General features: G+C 58.8%; 2 protein-coding genes across 14 annotated transcripts; both read right to left on the bottom strand.

The window, feature by feature from the left end:
* Window positions 1–4,311: 4,311 nt before the first annotated feature.
* On the bottom strand, window positions 4,312–8,786 carry EFNA4 (ephrin A4). Of its 4 annotated transcripts, none has more exons than XM_043454779.1 (4): window positions 8,254–8,783; window positions 5,840–6,135; window positions 5,408–5,451; window positions 4,312–5,003 (listed from the first exon to the last, which is right to left on the bottom strand). In XM_043454779.1, exons 1-4 carry the CDS (start codon window positions 8,364–8,366, stop codon window positions 4,878–4,880), a joined length of 579 nt encoding a protein of 192 aa, XP_043310714.1. In that variant the 5' UTR covers window positions 8,367–8,783; the 3' UTR covers window positions 4,312–4,877. The 4 variants fall into 4 exon arrangements, with proteins under 4 accessions (XP_043310714.1, XP_043310705.1, XP_043310696.1 ...); XM_043454770.1 differs by having other exon boundaries at window positions 5,383–5,448; window positions 8,254–8,773; XM_043454761.1 differs by having other exon boundaries at window positions 5,383–5,451; window positions 8,254–8,770.
* Window positions 8,787–9,989: 1,203 nt separating this feature from the next.
* Window positions 9,990–20,115, bottom strand: ADAM15 (ADAM metallopeptidase domain 15). Of its 10 annotated transcripts, none has more exons than XM_043454838.1 (23): window positions 19,929–20,115; window positions 18,637–18,743; window positions 17,940–18,016; window positions 17,428–17,506; window positions 17,177–17,253; window positions 16,892–17,084; window positions 16,036–16,101; window positions 15,886–15,954; window positions 15,639–15,808; window positions 15,410–15,494; window positions 14,827–14,975; window positions 14,576–14,750; window positions 14,256–14,348; window positions 13,821–14,125; window positions 13,534–13,735; window positions 13,199–13,276; window positions 12,672–12,744; window positions 12,394–12,532; window positions 11,947–12,016; window positions 11,258–11,329; window positions 10,773–10,844; window positions 10,410–10,534; window positions 9,990–10,310 (listed from the first exon to the last, which is right to left on the bottom strand). In XM_043454838.1, exons 1-23 carry the CDS (start codon window positions 20,005–20,007, stop codon window positions 10,268–10,270), a joined length of 2,598 nt encoding a protein of 865 aa, XP_043310773.1. In that variant the 5' UTR covers window positions 20,008–20,115; the 3' UTR covers window positions 9,990–10,267. The 10 variants fall into 10 exon arrangements, with proteins under 10 accessions (XP_043310773.1, XP_043310749.1, XP_043310765.1 ...); XM_043454814.1 differs by having other exon boundaries at window positions 10,410–10,653; XM_043454830.1 differs by having other exon boundaries at window positions 11,258–11,332.
* Between the last annotated feature and the right edge of the window lie 83 nt (window positions 20,116–20,198).

Here is a 20,198-nt window from a genome sequence, read left to right on the forward strand (position 1 = left end):
TACCTAGGGCCTCTTAGTAGGCCCTAGCATTCCCCAGCCCTCTCGTGTCCCCTGGAAAGGATCCGCTCCCAGTGGGAGAGAGCCAGCAGACAGGTCTGAGCTGGCCTGCTCCTCCACAGACAGAAGAAGAACAGGCTGGGGGAGGGGGCCTGAGATCTTGGTGGGGAGTGGTGGCTATAACCCCCACATCTCCTATGGGGAGCTGGGGCAGAAGGCACTGTGGCCTGGGCACAGCTTACCATAGCCTGGGGGCCCAGCCCTTGTCTCCCTTGGCTAGCCTGCTGCTACTTGGGGTGTCAAGGGTCTGGGCCCCCAGGTGTGAAGGTGGTGCCTGCCCACCTCTTCCCAGAAAGCCAACACTGGCTCTCCACTTCCCCTCCCCTGGGCTGGGCAGGTTCAGGCTAATCTGCACCAGAGCTTCACGGCAAACATTGATCTGTAATAAAACCACAGTGTGTGCTCGGGAGAAGGGATTCCAGACACAGAAAAATCCAGACACATACACACTCACACACATACACATGGATGCAAAACATACAGCTCTGAGGAGCACAGACACCAGCAATCCTGAAAACACAGCTAGACACGGACCTCTACGCTGAATCAAAAGCATGATTAGCTCTACACTTACCCTCCATGCCATAAACTTTGTCCTTCAAAACCCAAGCCTTCTCTGACAGTTCATTTTCCCTCTGTTCCCATAGCACATTCTGCACAGCTCCATAACTGCATTTGCACTTGGCATTGTAATTATTTCTTGGCCAGTTTTTCTCAAGTAATCTGAAGATTCCTTAAGGGAAGGGATCCTGACTTAGGCAAGTGTATATCCTCAGCATCTAGCATGAAGCCTGGTATTTATAGGCATAGGTGAGGTGCTTAATAAATAATTGTTGAATTGATGGACAGAATAATAAATGGATTCTTATAGTGAGACACCCATGCTGAAAATCCCTCAGAAGCACACAGCATAACTAGTACAAGCTACTCAGGCCTCTGGTCCCGCCTTCTTGTCTCCAGCTCCCCTGACCTTACTGCCTCTTAGCTTCCTCAAAGGCCCTCCTTTTTCCCTCTTTGCTCAGTGTGAGACCATGAATTTGAGTACCACCTGAGGGCTGGTAGGCAAGGTAAGGGTTAATGACACCTCATTAGTGCTTAATAGGAGGAAGGAAGCTGCCCTGGCACCAGACAGGTGGGCAGGCCTGCCCCTCAGCTGGAAGCAGGCATCCCGAGTTCCAGCACCCTGCCGGGCATGTGGGTGATTTGGCCCTGGAGACCCTCAACTCAGCCCAGGGCACCTCCCCCCACCATTTGCTTTGCCAATGTAGTCTCCAGGCAGTACAGACCAGCCCTCCCCATCTGTCACCAAACGTCCAGAGGGAGAGGCAGACTTCTTATCCTTTCTCCTTTAGCTAGGCTGTGCCCTCTCCCTCCCCTGGAGAGACTGGAGGCTGGGAGGAGAGGTAGGGTAAGGAACTGGACCACTGAGAGGTAGATTAGAGAGTCAGTGAGGGATAGATTTGGGATACAGACAAGCGACAGAGCTGGGGATGTGGAGATGTCTGCCCAATTTGACCTTAAATGAAGAGAATGCAAATGAGATGCAGACGATATGCAGATAAACGCGAGGATCTCAGAATTAACATTCCGGGTGGCGTAAGCTCTGTACCCAGGACCCCCACGCTTTTGCCAATACTCCCCTCCTAACCTTCCTGGGCTGAGTGAGTAAAAGGATCTCAAGAAAAATAAGAGCTTGATTGGGCTAGGACTGCAGGACCTGGGAAACAGGGCTCTGCTCTCGCCTCCCCGCCCCCAACCCAAGCACCACCCAAGCTGCCATTGAAGCACAAGCAAAGACCACTCTCCAGGTTACGCTCGGACGCACCGTCGGTTGCTATGGGGACCCCCTCCACGTCCAGGCCTGAACCAATGGGCATCACCGCTGATGACCTCATGCCCCAGGCCCAAGGATTCTATTGGTTATTTGGAAGTCAGCGTGCCCCTCTCCAACTGCGTCACCGCTGGGGATCCCCCGACGACCCCAGCTGGTGTGGCCGACTGAAAGAAGAACGCGCTGGGAGCTCACAACTTGCCGAATGAATGAATAAGGAAAGGAAGGAATTAGTGAAAGGGAAGAAGAAAAAACGGTGGGGTTACATTAAAAAGACCAAAACTTTAGGGTTTAGCCTCTTGTGGAAGACTTGCAACCCCAGAAAGTGGGGAGCAGGATCGAGGTCGGAGACTGGGGCTCTCGGGTTCTCGGAACAGCGACAAAGCTTGATGCGAAGATGAGGGGTTTTTGCATCATTCTGGTGAGACTAGGGCAAGCCCAGCAAATTGAGGGCCCCACCCTCGGCCATCTAGCGCCGGTGAGTTTAGGGGAGATCGGTGACGCCTCAAAACCTGCAGGTCCGCCGAGCCTCCTGGAACCACGCCCAGGAACACGCCTCGAGGACTTCTCATGGGTAGGGCCCAGTGCCGGAAGACCGCCCAGCGTCTTCGTCCTGTCTAGGCCCCATGAGCGGACTTGGCCCTCGCTTTCCTTGGAGACGCGCCCCGCAACTGAATCAGTTGTCCACACAAGGCCCAGGCTGGGCGGAAAGCGAGTGTAGGGAGGGGCTGGCTCGAGGCCTGCGGCCGGCGGGCCTGCGTCTTCCCCGCCTCCTCTCCCTCCCCAGCCCAAGTGCGTGGCGGCCCAGGTGTCCACCCTCACACCTGCAGGGAGCCAGGAGCCGGCGAGGGCCTGCCTGTGTCTGTGTCAAGTGTGCGCGTCTGCCTGAGAGAGAGGGCGTGTGTCTTGAGTGTGGGGGAAAGCCGGTTTGGCCCCGCGTCTCTTTCGCACATGCGTTATCAGCGGCGAGATCCGCGCGCCGGCTACAGGCTCGGGAGCGAGCGCGCCGGGCTGGGTCCGCGAAGGGAGGGTGCCTGCGGCCGCTGGGAGCAGGATGAGAAGCCCGCAGTCCTTAATGCTGGTCTAACCAGTCATCCCCGGCCTGCGCCGCCTCTGGCTTCACTGGAGAGGGGCGGAGGTAGCAGTACAGTGGGTTTCCACGGCGACAGGTAGACACCCTTCAGGTTGGCAGTAGAGACTGAACTCGAACACAGGACCGAAGATCGAGCCCATAGCTCAGGCCTCAGCTCAGACTTCACCCTCTTCACTCTGGCCCCTCGCCCCCGCTAAGAATTGTGTTTTGGGGTGAGGGCCCTGACACGAATACGCAAGCACATGCACCTACAGATATGGCATTTTATGAAAGTGGCCTTGAATCAGGGGGCGGGTCAACTCATGTAGGTGCTGCCCTCCGCCCCAGGCCTCAGCCAGAGCAATGGAAACAACCCAGAGGGACGGGGTGTGAGCCAGGTGTGCAAAGGGGTGGGGCAGGGGCTCGAAAACCTCCAGCATTTCGGCCTGGTTATCAGTCTCTGGACCTCTAGCACCCTCCGCCCGCCACCCCCCCCCACGCGCATGTTCACACGCCGCCTCTTGCCGCCGCAGCCCCGCCGAGCTAATCAGCACAACATCCACCTATCGATCGTTGGCTGGGTGCCAGGCGGGCCGGCACCGTGCCAGGGGAAGCTGTGGGGCACCGGGGCGGGTAGAGCATAGCGCCGGGGGGACACCCCTTCTTTGGCTCCCCCCAGGTCACTGGTCAGTCTTGGGAGGGGGGCGTCATAGCTTTGCCTGCCAGAGGTAATAGAGACAGAGTGGGGCTGAGAGCAAAGGGGGCCCTCCCTCCTCGGCCCCACCCCCTCCTCCTTATAAAAGCGAAGAACAAAGAGGCCGCTGGGGAAGGAGGCTTTGATCTGACCCCACCTTCTCAGTTCTAGGCCAGGCACCGCCCAGGCTGCCCTTACGGAGTGGGGGGACACCCAGCTCTCAGGGACCCAGGCATTCTGAAACCCAGATGCTCTCTTTCTACTACCCCTTGCCTTTGCCCCAACATCCTGCTCGGTGCTGCCAGAGCTTGAGCAGTGCCCCGAGTGTATGGGGGGTGGCGGCTATCAGGAGAACCTGTCCCCTCCCCAGCCCAGGAAACCAGCTAGAGAGGTGGTAAAGGGTGCCAAGGTCCACAGCTGCTGCTGGCACCCACCCCACACTGCCCAGAGGGGTGCCCACTGAGGCCTGGCATGGATGGCTTGGGCACAGCTGGCATGGGGGTCAGGCCAAGCCACACTGAGAGCAGAGGCTTCAGGGAGCTCCGCTGCTGTGCCACCCCCCACCCTGCACCCCGCTCCCCCCCACCCCCCTCCAGGGCCCAGTGTCAGGCAAGGAGCTAGAGGGCAGAGGGCAGTAGGTTGGAAAAAGAACAAAAAGATGGGTAGTTGGTTTATTGAAGTCCAGACACTTACAAAAATATACACTGGCATGAAATTCAACCTCATGCTAAGTCCGTCTTCACAGAAGACAAGTGAGTGATCCTCTCGGGAGGCGAGGTGCTGCCCCAGGGAAGAGGCCCACAGGGCACTGGGGACAGATGGCAGGCCTGGGCTTCTTGCCTGACCTGGTCCAGCAATCCGCCTGTCCCCAGGTCTTCGCCTTGGCCCCCAGCAGGCTCCAGGATGCCATCCCATCAAGTCCCTGCCTTCCTGGGGGCAGGGATTTGAACATCAAAGTCGCTGATGGAGACCTTATGTTTGTCTCGCCTCTGCTCCAAGGTGCCCAGGGCTGTCTGCTGCTCCCTGTGGCTCCTCTTCAGCCTGTGATGAGGAGGCCAGTACCTGGACGGGTCACCTCAGACCTCCCCCATCACTCTTCCATCTTGTCTGTCTGGCTTGGCACTCCCAGCTCAGGTAGGGGGCAGGGGCCCCTCTCCAAGGAGTCTTAGGAGGGCTCTGGTTCCTGGGGGTGGCAGGAAGGGTCCACTTGGCTCAGAGAACTCTCAGGAGTCGCAGAATTGGAAACAGCAGCAGCAGCAAGAGACAGAGGGGACTGGGAGTGGCCCCTCCTTGCCACCCTGACGTGCCACTCTCTCCATGGCTCCCAACAGGATGGGCTGACTCAGGCTCTGTGAGGGGGAGGGGGTAGCACTGATGGGTCCTCCTGCTTCGGCAGCCTCCTTCTTGCTCTGCCCGTTAGTTGTTCACTCCCACCCCTTGCTTCAGGGTCTCCCGAACTAGCCAATCCCTCCCATAATCTACCACCTCTAAGCCCCAACTTGCAGGTCTCCTCCCAGGTGCCATTAGAGGCCACCAGTTCAGTGAAGGCCTTGGAGGGCCTTGCCCCGGAGATGCCATTCCCACTGTGCAGCGGAGGCTCCCACATGCTAAAGGGGGAAGAAGAGGCCCCCCAGAGTCTAATGCTCCCATATTCTTCCCACTGCTCCCCCCATTCCCGAGGGCGCCACACTAGCCAGAAGGGTTGCTCCCCTGCCCCAACCCACTCACTGTCCTCCTTGCAGCAGATAGACACCTGGAGCCTCAAGCATTGGCCAGGACTCCCCGGAGTTGGCACTGCTGGGTGGTGGGAAATTGGGAGGAAGAAGTTAGCATGGGCTAGTTTGCACGCTTCAGAGTCACTTTAAAACCCTCCTAGCTTCTCCTCTCTCCAGTTCTCTGGAAAACTTTTCCTTATTGTGGGGCTACATCTAGATGCCCACCTGTGTTCCTCCTCATGTCCCCTTGCCCAGCTCCTCTTCCTTGCCCCGTGTCTCTATCAGCTCACTCTAGATATCCCCCTACCATGTTCTGGACCCTTGCCCGCTCCCCCTTCCCAGGCCTGGCCTGCCTTCCTTTCCTTTCCCCGCCCCTCAGGCTCTCTGCCTTGACTGCTGGCAATGGCAGGTAGCCCCACTCCCCTCCCTGCCTTCCCCAGGAGGTGGCCAGGGTGCCCATCCTCACTCACAGATGTAGTAGTAGGTCTCTCCAGGCAAGAACTCCATGCCAAGGGAGAAGGGTGTGAAGCGCTGAATCTTCTCTGGAAATCGAACAGGGCCAAAGGGAGCGAAGGGGTGGGAGCACTCCCAGCGCTTGAAGGCACCCGGCCCTTCAGCCCGGCAGGCCTTGTAGCCCGCCCAGTCCACTACGTATAATGCGAATGTCTCGGGGCCCTCAGGGGGCCCTGGACTCTCATAGTGTGGGCAGATGATGTCTAGGTAATCCTTGAAGCCCAGCTCCACCACAGCGTCTCCTCGAAGCAGCCTGCAGGCATAAGGTAGTTGAGGGCAGAGGGGCTCCTTGGCACAGCACACCAGGGGCACAAGGGTCAAAGATACCCCTTCCCAATGGTCCCTGCCAGCCAGTCCCCCACCCACTGGAGCGGGAGCAGCTTGGGAAGGTCTTTGAGTTCCCCAGACCGACAACTCTTGAGAGACAAAGAGAGTGCAAGAAATGGATGAGGTAACAGATGCACAGTTTCAGAGAGGTTAAGGGACTGCAGGGCCTACAACCACAAGGCTCAAATGTGAGAAGGCCACTCCCAAACCCTAGCTTTTGGGTGGGAGCTGCCACCCCTCTCTAGCTCTGATGCCCAACACAAGGCCTTGGTGTAGCACCTGTGCTTGACAGATGTTAGGTGGATGGCTGCGGTGAAGAAGCCGAGGCACAGAGGCGAAGGGCACAGATCTGGGCCCACAGTGCAGTCACAGACCAGAGATGGAGACTGGGAACAGTATCCTCTTTAACTGATTCACAAAGAGGAAGGCTGCCTTTTTAAGATGTCAATTCAATGCCGAAAGAATGCCATAGCTAAGAGAGAAAGAAAAAGAGTGGATGGTGGGAACCTCCCCTCCCCCTCCTTTTTTTGCCAGGACAACAAAGTGCCAGACTTGGAGCCCCCTCCACATATCTCCCAATCTTTGGCCTCCTCAGGACTCCCTTGGACATCTTGGGAGACGTCTGGGGGGGAGCCACTATGGGTGGGAAGACCTAGGACATGTCAACCCCTCCCGCATCAAGTAAAGCATGAACTACTCCCACCCCCATGCTCATCATACACAGAGCCCAACTTGACTTATGAAAGGCCCCCAACTCTCTCTCAATGGGTGGTCTCAAGACCACCTGCATCTGGAGTTGTGATTAGGAATGCAGATTCCTGGGCTCAGCTCAGACCTGCTGGAACACAAGCTGGGCTTTTGTTTAGTTCCGCGGCATCCCTAGTGCCTGGAAAAGTGTCATGCACAAGGAAAATGCTTAATAAATATTTGGGAATGGAATGAATGAGTCAGAAACCTCAGGGTTAGGGGGTAGGAACCTGAATTTTTAACCAATTTTCCAAGTCATTCAGAGGCAGTGGTCTGGAACACAGAGAGGAATTCAGAGGTGGAAGACAACAGCAGCTCTCACCACACAGCATTGGTATTGTAATGACCTCTTCTGAAGCCTGCTCACCCAGGGGCCCTTGGGGATCCCAACGGGCAGAGCCTAGGTCTTATTTCTAACCCCCAGCACCCTAGCACAAGTCCGGGCACACCGTACACGCTTAACAAATGTTAGTGACTGAACAAATGAACAGAGTCACAGATTGTTTTAAGTAGAAAATCAGAAAGGAAAACATGGAGAAAGCAGAGAGAGGCAAGGAGAATTGGGGAGGAGCATGGAAACAGGAAAAAAACATCCGGGTTCCAAGGCAGGCAGATCAGGAGACAGAAAATAGTAGTTTATATCTGTAACAGCCTTTACCTCCTGGACACACATGACCTCAGTCTACCTGACTTCCCAGGGTACTAGACATTATTACCCCATTTTACAGATGAGATAACTGAGGTTAGGGAGGTCAGATGACTTGCCTAAAAGTGACTCAACTCTAGAAGGGCAGGGCCGAGACTGCACAGAAATAGAAGGACTAATAATGACTGAGATGAAAGCGTTCTAGAATGAGCTCAGGAGAAAAGCGAGCGCCAAAGGGGAGGCCAAGCCAGCAGGAGAGTAACCCTCTTTCACAAGAGTAACCACCCCCCCTCCGGCGCCCCGCAAGTCCGCTCGCCCCAGCTTCGGCCGGAGGAAGGCTGGGGATCCCCAAGACAGAAGCGAGGGGGGCGGGGCTCGGAGTGCAGGCTGAGGTTCCCCCAGCTCCCGGCTCTGAGACCCCACCGACTGCCTTCGGGGCTGGGGTCCTCCGCTCGTCTCCAACGCGTGCTGGCGAGCATAGGGGACCCCAGGCGCGCCTCGCCCCTCCCTCCTCCCCCGCCGGCTCAAACAAAGGATCCCCGGCGCGCGGCCGGGTCCAGGCGGCGCCGCGCACAGAGCGAGTGTCGTGCGCGCGCCCGGCCCGGGAGCGTGCAGGCCCGGCTCGCCGCCCGCCGGTTTCGGCCCGGCTACCTGGGGTTACTGGAGTTCCAGTAGACCGCAAGGCGGAGGCCACAGCCCCCTCGGAGAGGGGAGCTGAGGAGCACGGCCCAGAGGACAGTCTGCAGCAGGGGCTGCAGCCGCATCGCCCCCTAGGTCTGGTGTGGTCTGGCCCGGCCCGTCCCGGTCCGCTTCGCAGTCGCGGCGAGAAAGGTACAAAGTGCAGAGGAGGTTGGGGTGGGGCTTGCGAGAAGTGGGGTGGGGTGCAGAGACTCACAGGCCACGCCCCTGGATAACTTTTCACCAATGGGGTCGCGTCTCCGCCTCTTCATTCAAAGCCAACTCTTGTTAACCTTCTGGGCGCCGCAGCGCTCTCCAGCTTCGGCAAGCTGTTGCTGAGGTTGGGCCCGTTTCAAGGGGGTGGCAAGGAGGGACATATTCCCCTGTCTAGGAGTTGTTTTAGAGAGGTCGTGTCTTTCGTGCTGTGTTAGTACAGGGTGCTTCCCTGGTGGTTCAGGGGTAAAGAATCCGTCTGCAGTGCGGGAGACGCGGGTTCGATCCCTAGGTTGGGATGATCCCCTGGTTGGGATGATCCCCTGGAGAAGGAAATGACAACCCACTCCAGTATTCTTGCCGGGATAATCCCATGGACAGAGGAACCTGGCGGGCTACAGTCCATGGGGGTCGCAAAGAGTCGGACTGAGAGACTAAACAAAAACAATATAGTGTGTGTGTGTGTTCAATTGCTCAGTCGTGTCTGACTCTTCGTGACCCCATGGACTGTAACCGGCCAGGTTCTTCTGTTCTTGGGATTATATCGACAAGAATACTGGAGTGGGTTGTCATTTCCTTCTCCAGGGGATCATCCGGACCCAGGGATTGAACTCGCGTCTCTTGCGTCCCCTGCTTTGGCAAGTGGATTCTTTGCCACAGCACCACCTGGAAAGCCATAATTCAGGGTAGAAAGCCTTATTAAATCTTTAGATTTAAATATGGGCCCACGCCTCTCACCCAGAAAGAGGCAAGTGAGGCGCGGGGGCAAGGATCCATGAAGTTCGTCCAGCCATCGTAGGCACATTGCTCCTTTTTCTTTGCACGTCTAGAGATACAGCGAGAGGAAGGGACAAATCGCCTCCCGGGGACCCCTCACCCCACCCTTTACAGAGCCTCAAGTGGCAAGCTTGATGCTTACCTTGGGATTGGCAACTGTCCCTTTCCACCCCACACCTTCGTTCTGGGAGAACGAAGGCCACAGTCTCCAAGACGAAGTAATGAGGTGGTTGCGGGCCGGTACAAAGCACCTTTGTTCCCAAACCCTCAGGTGGGGTGGGGGAGGGGGGAGGCAGGTGTGCGGCCTTGGAATCGTGGGAGCCGCTGCCCCGCCCTGCCCCAGCTCCGGGGCTCTGAGAACGTCAGCCAGTTCCATTTTTCCCAGCCACTGGTCAGAGGGTGGGGAAGGCGAGTCCAACAGCTTGACGGGTTTGTCAATGGCCGCCGCTAAAGGGCCGCGCAGCGTTGGCGGTGAGAACTTGGCGACTGGGGGTGGTAGAGGGCATACAGCGCCCTTTGTGGTACTGGATTATGCAGAGAGACATCACAGGCTAGGCAGAAACAAGCCGCGAGCATCCCAGGGATCCTCTCACCCAACCTGGGACTCTCGCCCTCCCTATCCTGTCTTCGTCTGAGGCGGCAGCGTCTCCTGGCGGCCAGACCTGGAATCGCAACAGGGGAGACCCTCCTTCCCGAAGCAGACAAACTTGAAGGCGTGCTCCCAAGACCTCACTTTTATTGTAAGTCAGCAGACAGGCTGTGCGCACTTCCTTCAGCTCCGTCCAGCTCCCAGACCCTCCCCAACCCCCAGATGCCGCGGAGTGGGCCGGTCCCCAGAGTGCTGTTTGACAGCAAGTGGAGGTACCCGGTGTCTTAAGACTCCTGCTCCACAGCGTCCAGGCTCCAGCTCCTTCAGTCACCGTCGGGGGCTTCAGGGGTCAGGTCTGCCTATTGACGTCCTAAGTCCAGGCTGGAGGCAGCAGAACCTCAGGAGAAGTTAGAGGTAGAGCGAGGACGCTGCTGGGGGCGGCGGCGCAGGCCTGGGATGTGGAAAGCCAAGAAAAAAGGTCAGAGGTGCTGTTTTCCCAGACCACTAGCCCAATCCACCCATCCTCCGCGCCTCTCCTCTCCTCTCCTACCTGGAGGGTACCACTGGGGGCGAGATTCCAGCTCCAGGGCCAGGCAGGTCACCAGAAGGGCGCCGGCCGTGAGGGTCAGCAGGCAGTGGCTTTCTCGGGGGTGGGGGCTTGGTGGGCCCCTGTGACTGAGAGAGAGAAGGCCAGCTTGGGAGAGCGTATCATGTTGTTCACCTCTGACGCACTGATGCTGGGGAGCACCAGCTTGAGAGGTGGCATCATGGGTCACCTGTGTCTCCAAACGAACCTGTCACCATTAAAGATGCCACTGGGGTATGTGGCCTCAGGCACAGAGGGCGTCTTGCCACCAGCACCACAGCCCTGGGTGGGGGGAGAGGCTGTGCCCTTCTCTCCCCCCACGGTTACCTTTGGGCGCCTCACCACCGGGTCAGCGGGCAGAGGGCGGGTGGGGGGATTGGGTCGGTCTGCCAGCTCAGCCTGAACAGAGAGAGGGGCGGTGACTATGAGAGCACAGCCAGGGGCAGTGGACATGCGACGGGTCGCCCCAGGGGTTCAGGTCAACATGCAAAGTCAGCCAGGGGGCAGGAGAGAACTGGGACATGCGCATGGGGCTTGAGTGCATGCCGGGAGAGGCCTCAGGGGAGAGAGGTGTGGGTCACTGGGGGTGTCCCTGGCCAACTGCAGTCCCACCACTGACCACTAGATGGTGGTAGAAACCAAGGCAGACGGCTCACCCTTTGCTGCTTCTGGGGCTCAGAGTGTCTGAAGGCTGAGGGCACCCTGGTCCCCTAATGACGAGTACTACTGGCAGGGAACAGGGATGAGAGCTGCGGTTGGGCACCAAGCCTCCCACCTGCCCTGGGCCAGGGCCGGGCCTGGCCCAGATTTACCTGGAGTCTCTTGGGCACAGGGTCAGGAGGCAGCGGCCTGGAAGGAGGGGCCGGGAAGCCAAGAGCACTAGCCTGCTGAGAGAGCAGGAGGAGCAGACAGGCAGGGGGCCGGGAGGGAGCAGAGAGACAGATGTGGGCAGAGAGGTGTTAGTGCTCAGGGATGGGCAGCCAGGGCCCCAGGGGCAGTGGGGGCTGTGCATGCATGCAGTTATTCAATTGCATGCAGAGAGGGTGACAAGTGGTGGAGTAGGCATGCAGACCACCTCCACACATGCACTCCTGTCATCAGATCCAGGGGGCTCAGGGCAGAGGCACTCACCAGCCCTTCTACACTTGGTGGCCTGGGCCTCATCAGGTCCTGGCACACTGAAGCCCACTCTGAGCACCCCCTCGTGCCCTCCTGGGGCACCACTGCTGGGAGCACAGGGAGACCCACCTTTGAAAGCCACGGGCTTGGCCAGCTCGCAGAGCTCAGCACTCCTTCCTCTAGGTGATTGCCCCGCCCCAGTCCAGACTGGACTGTTTCTCAGCCTGCAGCCAGGGGAGGTGCGGGGAGGGCTGGCCCTGACTCCAATGACTGACTCATGGGCGATACAAGTCTTTCTCTGAGTCCAGAGCCTTGGACACCCCCACCCAAGCTGGATTCCTGCCTGGGTCGGGGCCCTCTCTGCTCTGGCATACAGACTTACCTTGGCACCTGGCATCAGCAGGGCCCTCTGTGGGGGTCCTGGGCGTTCTGGGGGACCAGACTGAGCTGCCCTGAGCATGGAGAAAGGCAAGGAGGGTGAGGACCCAGCCTCAGACCATTTTGTGCCCATAGGAAGCCCTTGAATCGGGTTAATTCTTTGTGGCCCCTTGGAGCATGGTTTAGGCCAAATCAGAGGTGAGGAGGGGAAGCTGATCAGCCTGACGGATGGCCCTACATATCCAGCCCTGGGGCTCCTGGAGAGAAATGGTCCTAGCACCGCAGTTGCCCCATCTGGGTCTACACGTGAGGTGAAGAGTTATGGGGCACAAGTAGGGAAGGGGCTGGTATGGGGTGTGGTCTGGGGGCTGCCCAGAGGGTGGGGGCAGGGCTTCAGAGCTGTGGTCCTTAACAGAGATGTTGAGAGAGTTGGTAACAGGGAGGCTGGTACCTGTATTGGCAGCTGGGTCCTTTGAGCTGGCAGAGTCGTTGGCGCAGGCGGGCACGGTGCCAGTAGCTGGCACCAAGGAGCACCAGGACCAGCAACAACAGGAGGCTGAGGGGCAGCCCTGTGGTCAGGGAGCTGGTTGCTGTGGGTGAGATCAGGTGATCGTGAAGTGAAAGGGTCAGGGGTCACAGGGAGGCAAGGAACCAGCAGTGAAGGGATCAGGAAAAGAGGGGTGATGAAGGACGCCCTCTCAGCTGCCCCTGTGCCCCACGCCGTGCTACCTCTGATGTGGGTGGCGCAGTCTGGGGGTGCCCAGCCGTCCTCACAGTGGCAGCGTCTGTTGCTGTCGCAGACCTAGGATGCACAGGTTGGACAGTGAGGAGCTGGGCCCTCTGGGGCCATGTTTCCCTGTCCCCAGCTTTTCAGGATCTCAGATGTCCACGGCTGGGCATGCTGAGGATGAGGAGGTAGAAGGTGCCACCGCTCTGGAGAGAGGGACTCGATCGGCGCCAGCAGCAGAGGAAATTAGATTGAACTCACACTGTGAGTGCCTTCTATCTGCCGGCCATTGTGCCAGAAGCTAGTGTTGTACTCACCTCGTGTGCCCCAGGAAGTGGGTACTACTATTATGCCCATTAGTTAGATGAGGAACTGAGCTCAGAGAGGTTAATAACCTGCCGGGGGTCCCACAGTTAAGACATGGTAGAGCGAGGATTAGAACCCAGGTGTGTCTGTTTGCAAAGCCCACCATTATTTTCCTTCCCAGAGGCTCCCTGCTCCCCCTTCATCTCCCCCCATGCCAGCTCACCCCATGCCCATGGCATCTCCTTCGACATTCCTGTGCTCCCAGGACCTCTACTGGCTGGCACTGCTGCTCAACACACACCTGCCCAGTGGGGAGAGAAGAGCAAAGATCACCCTCTCACACGCTTTACTGGCACTGGGAGGCCGAGGCCCAGCACACTTTTACAGATGGGGACACCAAGGCTCACAGGACCACAGGACTCTGCTCCATCTGAAGTGAGAATCTGAACTCCCCTCAGAGCCTGCACTGTTTGCACTGGTGGCTAATGAGGCCTGGGCACTGCTCACAGCAGTTCAGACATCCTTCCCCACCTGGCCCTGCCCACCGAGGCTACTCACCAGGCCAGGGCCACAGGCTGTGCCAGGCAGAGTCAAGAGGGGCTGGGCCACGTCGTTGCCCAGGTCCAGGTGTACCCAGCTGCAGTTCAACTTCAGCTGGGTCCCGTTGGCTTCCAGCATCTCCCAGCGAAGATCCCGGGCTGAGCCCAGCAGAGGCTGGGCCCTCCCGCCCTGGCACTGGAGTTGCCCGCACATGGCATCTCTGGGGTGAGGGAGGAGGTGCAGGGTCAGTGTGGTGGAGCCAAGATGCCCACAGACTAGAGGAGGAGCCAGGTTCCCTCACTTACCGAGAGGCACAGGACACATAACTGCCATCAGGGTTGCGCCCACAGCTCCCAAAGGCGTCCCCTCTAGTATTGGCAGTAAGGAGGCAGAGCGGTGCGGCGGGCTTGGCCCCAGGCCCCCAGAGAGCCTGGCACTGCTGGGCATAGGAGGCACAACGTCCTAGCATGCACACAGCCTGTCCGCCAGCACATGGCTCACCGTCCCCCATGCTGACATCTGGGGGGCACTGGGAACTGTCTCCGGGGCAGAACTCGGGTAAGTCGCATTCACCTCTGGTGGGGCGGCACTTCCAGCCAGCTGGACGCAGCTGTGGAGGGTGGGTGAATGTCAGTGTGGGGTTGGGGGCAAATCCAGCCAGGCCCTGGGAGTTAGGATGACCTTTTCCACCCTGGCCCCTGGCAGGTGGGCTCTGGGTGGCCGGTCCAGTCTGGGCTCACCTGGCAATTGTGACAACAGAGTCCATCAGATGCGCACTGGGCCCCTGGCCTCAGCTGGCAGGTGAAGTAGTCACAGCAGGGATCAGTGCAGTCCTGTAGGGAAGGGCACAGAAGGCCAGGCATCAGAGCGGGCTGGCCTGGGACCCTACCCCAACCGCCCCCTGGAGCCTGAACCCTAGGCCTGTGCACGACGGATGAGAGCTAGAGCTGGACAGCCTGCCTGCTGTCCCCACAGACAGGCAGGTGGGGAGCGGGGCTCTGGGGGCTTAGAGACAGCCGATGAGCCAGGGTGAGGGCACAGCTCTGGGGGAGGGGCTTACATCTGGGAAGCCACAGTCACACTGCTCGCCGGGCTCCACCAACATATTTCCGCAGACACTGGCCATAGAAGGCAGATCGGACAGCCGTTCAAAGAGGCAGCTGCCCATTCCACCCAGGAGGGCTTTCTCCAGGGCCTGTCGGCTGCAGTTGCTGAAGTTCAAGCCTGGCAGGAAGCTGGGGATGACAGCAAGGAGGTTGGGGCTGCGGACCTCCCCCTGCCCCCTTCCCTCTCCATCCTGCAGTTACTCACTCTGTGGAGGCCTCCATGATGCAGCTCTTGGCTGGGGCTGGACCCGGACAGGGGCAGCTATTCCCAGGGGAGTCATGGCCCAGGCCCAGGCTGTGTCCCAGCTCGTGGGCTATTGAGGAGGCGACTCCCAGGATGCTCGTGGAGTGGTCCTGTCATTGGGGAGGGGATAGCCCAGGTCGAGCACCAGCCTGATTGCTCCTGTTCTCTCTTCATCTGACCTCTTGGACCCTGAGCAGTTCCCGCCTCCCTCCTTAAGTGCTTCTAAACCAGGAGGAGAGCCCAGGCCTGGGTGGTAGGAAACCTGGGCTCTAGCTCAGCTCTGTTCCCCATATCTCACTGTATGGCCCTGGGAGAGCACCAAGGTCCTTTGGGCCTCAGCTGTCTACCCCCCCCAAGAAATGGGCAGAGCTTCTAGGTGAAGACATGATGAGCTGGCCATAGGCGAGGGGCACCTTCCATGCACCCCTGCCCTCTATACCCTCAGCTTGGGGTTGGTAACTCTGCTGGGGGTTTCAGTGAATATATGGTACCACAGCTGTAGGACTTGGATGGGGAATGGGGAGGCGATGTGGACATAACTCACCATGTTCACACCTCCTGAAAACTCAGGAGAACAGATGGAGTTCTGAATGGCCATGCCCACCGTGGGCCCAGAGAATGAAGTGGCACTGTGGGATTGAGAGGTCAAAGGTCAGGGCTCCAAAGTAAAAGTGGCCAGAGCTTCAGGCCCTCAGGGAGGGAGTTGGGGTATGAAATTGGCCAGGCCAAGGCAGAGCCAGACCCTGCTGGCTGATCCTGGGGGGGTGTCTTACGTCACCAGCTGGGCACTGTCGTGGGGCAACCGAGGCAGCAGGTTTGTCCGGCGCCAGTGGAGGAAGCTGTCTAATGTGAGACCTGGGTTCTGGCTTATCTCTATCAGGTCGTGCTGGGTCCAGGCCTCCAGGCCCACTAGTGCCACCCGGACATTCATAGGCCTGAAGAACTGGAAGAGAACTGGGACTCAGGAGAGGGGTTCCCAAGGTTGGGGGCCATCAGGATGCTGTCAGGCCTGATACTCACTGTGTCCAGGAGGAGGGCCACTTCCAGGGTGCGGTTCAGTAGGCTCTGGAAGTCCCGGTGCCTCTGGACCTGCGGGTCAAGAGAGGTGACCAGGAAAGTAGCACGGCTGGCAGAGGTCAGGGGAGGGCAGCCAGGGGCCGGCCAGCTCACCTCGGAATGGTCAGCCACAATCACCAGCTCAACAATCTTGGTCTCTGTCACCACGTCCCGCCTCCACTGTGGACAAGAGGAAGGAGCATCAGACACACCCACTGGTCACCACCCACAGCCACGCCCAACTGGCCAGGCTGTGTCCACACCCACCCTGTGTGGTCAAAGTGGAGAGAGTGAAGAGTCCATTTTACAGAGAACCACGGAGAACCTGGGAGGCCGGGGACTTGCCCAAGTGGACTAAGAATAGGTTATGAAGCTGGGAGTAGAGCCCTACTTTTCTGGCTTCAAATTCAGTGCTTTTTCCAAATTAGGAAAAAAAAAAAAAAAAGCTGACACCATCAAATACTTAACATATGCCAGACAGATTGGAGTTCTAAGCATTTACATACATATATATATGTATGTGGATACATTTAATCTTCACAGTAATCCTATAAGGTAAGTAGTTCCATTATCCCCATTGAATAAATTGAGTTCTTACTGCTTGATGATCAGTAACTATGTATTTGCTATATCCAAGTGAGAGCTCTCTGCATTTGGATCACAAGACAGATGAAGGGTTTGAGTCAAGTGCCTGCATCCAAATCCTGGAAATACCATGTATTAGTTGAATGGCCTTGACCAAGTCACTTAACCTCTTAGAGCCAGTTTTCTCACTAAAACAGAGCTATGGATAGCACCTACCCCCCAGGGTTGCTGGGGTGAGTGAAGGAGTTAATGTTTACAAAGTGCCTGGTACTGCGAAATCGCTCCATGAGCAGGAACTGTCGTTACTATGAGCCAATAGTTCTGAGGACCAGGGGGCCAACCCCGGGGACAACAGAAGCCCAGCCCTCCTGCCTTTCCTCCTCACCCGGTGAGTGTGACGCTGTCCCAGGGGGTGCTCCGGTAGAGCCTGAGTGAGCACAGATGCAGGCCAGCTCAGGGCACAAGTGTGGCGTGGCAGGAGGAGGTCTTGGATCCGGGAGATGACTGGGGGACCCTGAAGGTCCCCAGGCCCCAGCTCCACGGAGTAGCTTCTCTCTGGGGACAGGATCACTAAGCCCCTATGCAAAGATGCAGGAAGTCAGAAAGCTTACCAGCTCTGTACCTCGTTTACCCTCACTTTCTCCACCTTCATGGATTAGACCCCTTGTACCTGAGCCCAGAGCAGGTGCAGAGAGAGACCCAGGAGTGGGCGTGGCCATGCACTCTCCCCTCGTAGCAGCAGTTCTCCTACAGCAGAGAAACATGAGTGCTGACCTGAAGGCCAGGCCAGATCTGAGCCAGGAGGCTAGCTTGTTGGTGAGGATATGCAGTGTCCTCCCATCCTCTAGGGATGGCACCTTCCAGTTGCCCCTTCCGTTATCCCCTCGGGCCAGAAACGGGGCACAAGATGGCCTGACTCACCAGGGTATGTCCCTCACTGACCACCCGGGTGCCATCAGGCTGGTACCACACCAGGGTTGGGCGGCCTGAGACTAGCTCCCTGCGGAACGAAGAAAAAGGAGGGCAGGGTCAGCTGCCTCTTAGGATGGTGCAGTGACAGCTTGAGGCCTGGAGGGGGTAGAGGGGCGGCTGGGGGCTAGGCAATCCCCCCGACCTTCCTGCTTCCCCTCGAGTAGCAGAATATGGTGGTTGGGCCATAGACTGGCTACAAGCCCAGGCTATCTGGGTTCCAATCTAGTCTTTAGCACCCACCAGCTGTGTGACCTTGGGGGAGTTATTTAACGTCTCTGTGCCTTGACTTCTTCACCTATGAGGCCAATAATGATACAGAATAGTATCTACTTGATAGAGGTTGTTATGAAGATTTAGTGCATTCAGGCTCTTGGTACCTAAGTACCACATCGTAGTACCACCTCGTAGATGCTGTGAGTTGTTAGTCGTGTTATTAGTAACATTACTGCTATCATTATTACCTATTCTGCAGCAGCTCCAGGATATGACTCTCACCATCCAATTCCAGTTTGATCCGCAAAGCCTCAGGCAGACTGGTCTGTGGGCACCAGAGGGCATGTCACCTCCCTGGCCCTGTTTGTAACTCCTATCTTCTCTAACCAGAAAACCTCAGGCCCTTAGGAGAGCACCGACGATTAGATCATTGGTGGGGGGATCCCGAGGGAGGGGCCAGGAAGCCCTGCCTGGCCTGGGGCATTGTTCTGGGGGGTTGTGTGGGGAGGTCAAGGAAGGTATCTGAGCCGCCCCTTCTCGGCTTCCTGCCCAGAGAGGAAGCATCATGGAGGGCCCAGTGCAGGCCCCAGCCCTTCCTCTGACTCAGCTTTAGAATTGGGAGGGGAGGGTGTCTGGTGGGGCCCGACCCTCTCCAAGTCCCCCCACCGAGAGAACCGACCACAGGAGACCAAGAGAGCAAGTTTGGCCTCAGTGGAGATGGACGACTTGGGTGGGGCTGAGGCAGACAGATGTGTGTGTAGACGGGAGAGGGAGATAAGTGAAGCCAGGTGCTGGGGTGGGCAGGGAGAGGCAGCAGGCCAGGGATGGCCATGCTGCTGCGAAGTGCACTCACCCGCTCTCGGCCTGCCTCTGCCTGGAGACACCTGGTTACTCAGGGTGGTGGGGGGTGCAAACGTATTTCTTTGAGGGGAGAGAGAGGCTCACCTGAAGCACCGCTGCTTGGCTGAGTGTGAGGTTGTCCCGAAGGATCCGGGGCTCCAGAGGTCGTTTCTGGACCCTCTCTGGCCTCGCCTGCGTCTCCTTAGTGACACCTGCAGGGTTCCCAGGACACCCCAAAAGAGTGGAGAGAATCAGCGCCAGGGCTGGAGGTGGCTGCTGCCCTCTGACCCACCTGGCTCCCAACCCATCAAGGCCCTTCTCTGCTTGAAGGGCTCCTACACTGCATTCTGGGACTTCAGGGAGAATACTAGAGGGTGGGGGCTTCTCTCCAGTTTTTTCCTTTCATCCCACCAACCCATCCACAAGTCCCCAGAGAAAGAAGTTCAGCATGCCCAGCCTGTTGTCCTTCCCTGTCCCCCTCAGACCAATCCCAGGTTCTCACAGGGACCCTCCCCCTGTTCCCACTCCCTCCCAACCCCCTACTCCCCAGGAACGCCCCCTCTCAGGACTGGGCGAAGCCTTGTGGCCCAGTGCCCACTCACCCTCCCTTTCCTCACATCAGAGATGCTGGGAACGCCCATTTCTGGGTGAGCATTGCAAACACCCCCCTCCCTAAATACCCCTCATGCCCAGTTAGGCACACCCGCTCCCCAAGCCTCTGCTTCCTCCCGGAGTCCCCCCCTCCCAAGTGGCCCTCTCTCCTCCGGACACTCCACCCCCGCCTGCCCTCTCGGCCCCCAGCCCAAGACAGCAGCGGGAAGTGAAAGTTCCAAGGAGGGGTTGGTGTCCCAGCTTCTTTCCTGGCCAACTCTCCCATTCCTGGCTCCTCCCGGGCCCCCTCCCGCTCGGCGAGCTTTCTGGTGGGATCAGCACCAGGGTGAGGGGTGCCGGCCTCTCAGGCCTGGGATGAGGGGCCGGGAAGTATCCTCTTCACCAAACCCTAGGAGCCGTGCCTACTCGGCGCCCTGGCACCGGGTGGAACGATCAACTAGGCCCCAGAGGAGCGAAGACGTCAGTCCCGGGGAGCAGAGCCCCACTACCGCGATCCTGAGGGGGTGCTGGGCCAGGCCCCGCGGTGCCCGGTCCCGGAGCCTGAAAGTGTCCGCGGGGACCCTGCAGAGGATGACCGGCCCAGGGGCGCCGGCATCCCTCCACCTTCCCTTCCCACTCCATCGCCCCGTCGCCGGGTCCTCGGCCCAGAACATCAGACGAGGGTAGGCTGTGCTCTGAATGGGGTCTCTCGGGGTCTCCGGCCGACCCCAGGACCCCAGGGTCTCCCGACTTCCCCGCGCGTCCTCCCAGGGCGACCCCCGGCCCACTTCTGGCCAGGCACTCACCTATATCTGGGAGCGGCCGGGAGGGCAGTGGGCTGCCCGCGCCCAGGAGCCCCAGGGCCCAGAGCAGCGCCAGGCGCATGGCAGCGCCGCCCGGGGCCGGGCGAGGGCAGCAGGTGCTGGGCCGGGCGCCGAGGAGCCGCGGCTGCCGGGTCAGCTTCTCGCACCTCGCAGCCAGGCGCAGCCACAGGCCCCTCCCAGGCTCCTCCCACACGGCCAGAGCCAGGCCCCGCCTCGAGGCCCCGCCCCTGGAAGGGCTCCACCCCCACAGCG

The sequence above is a fragment of the Cervus canadensis genome, chromosome 2 (assembly GCF_019320065.1).
Source record: "Cervus canadensis isolate Bull #8, Minnesota chromosome 2, ASM1932006v1, whole genome shotgun sequence".
Lineage (NCBI taxonomy): Eukaryota > Metazoa > Chordata > Mammalia > Artiodactyla > Cervidae > Cervus > Cervus canadensis.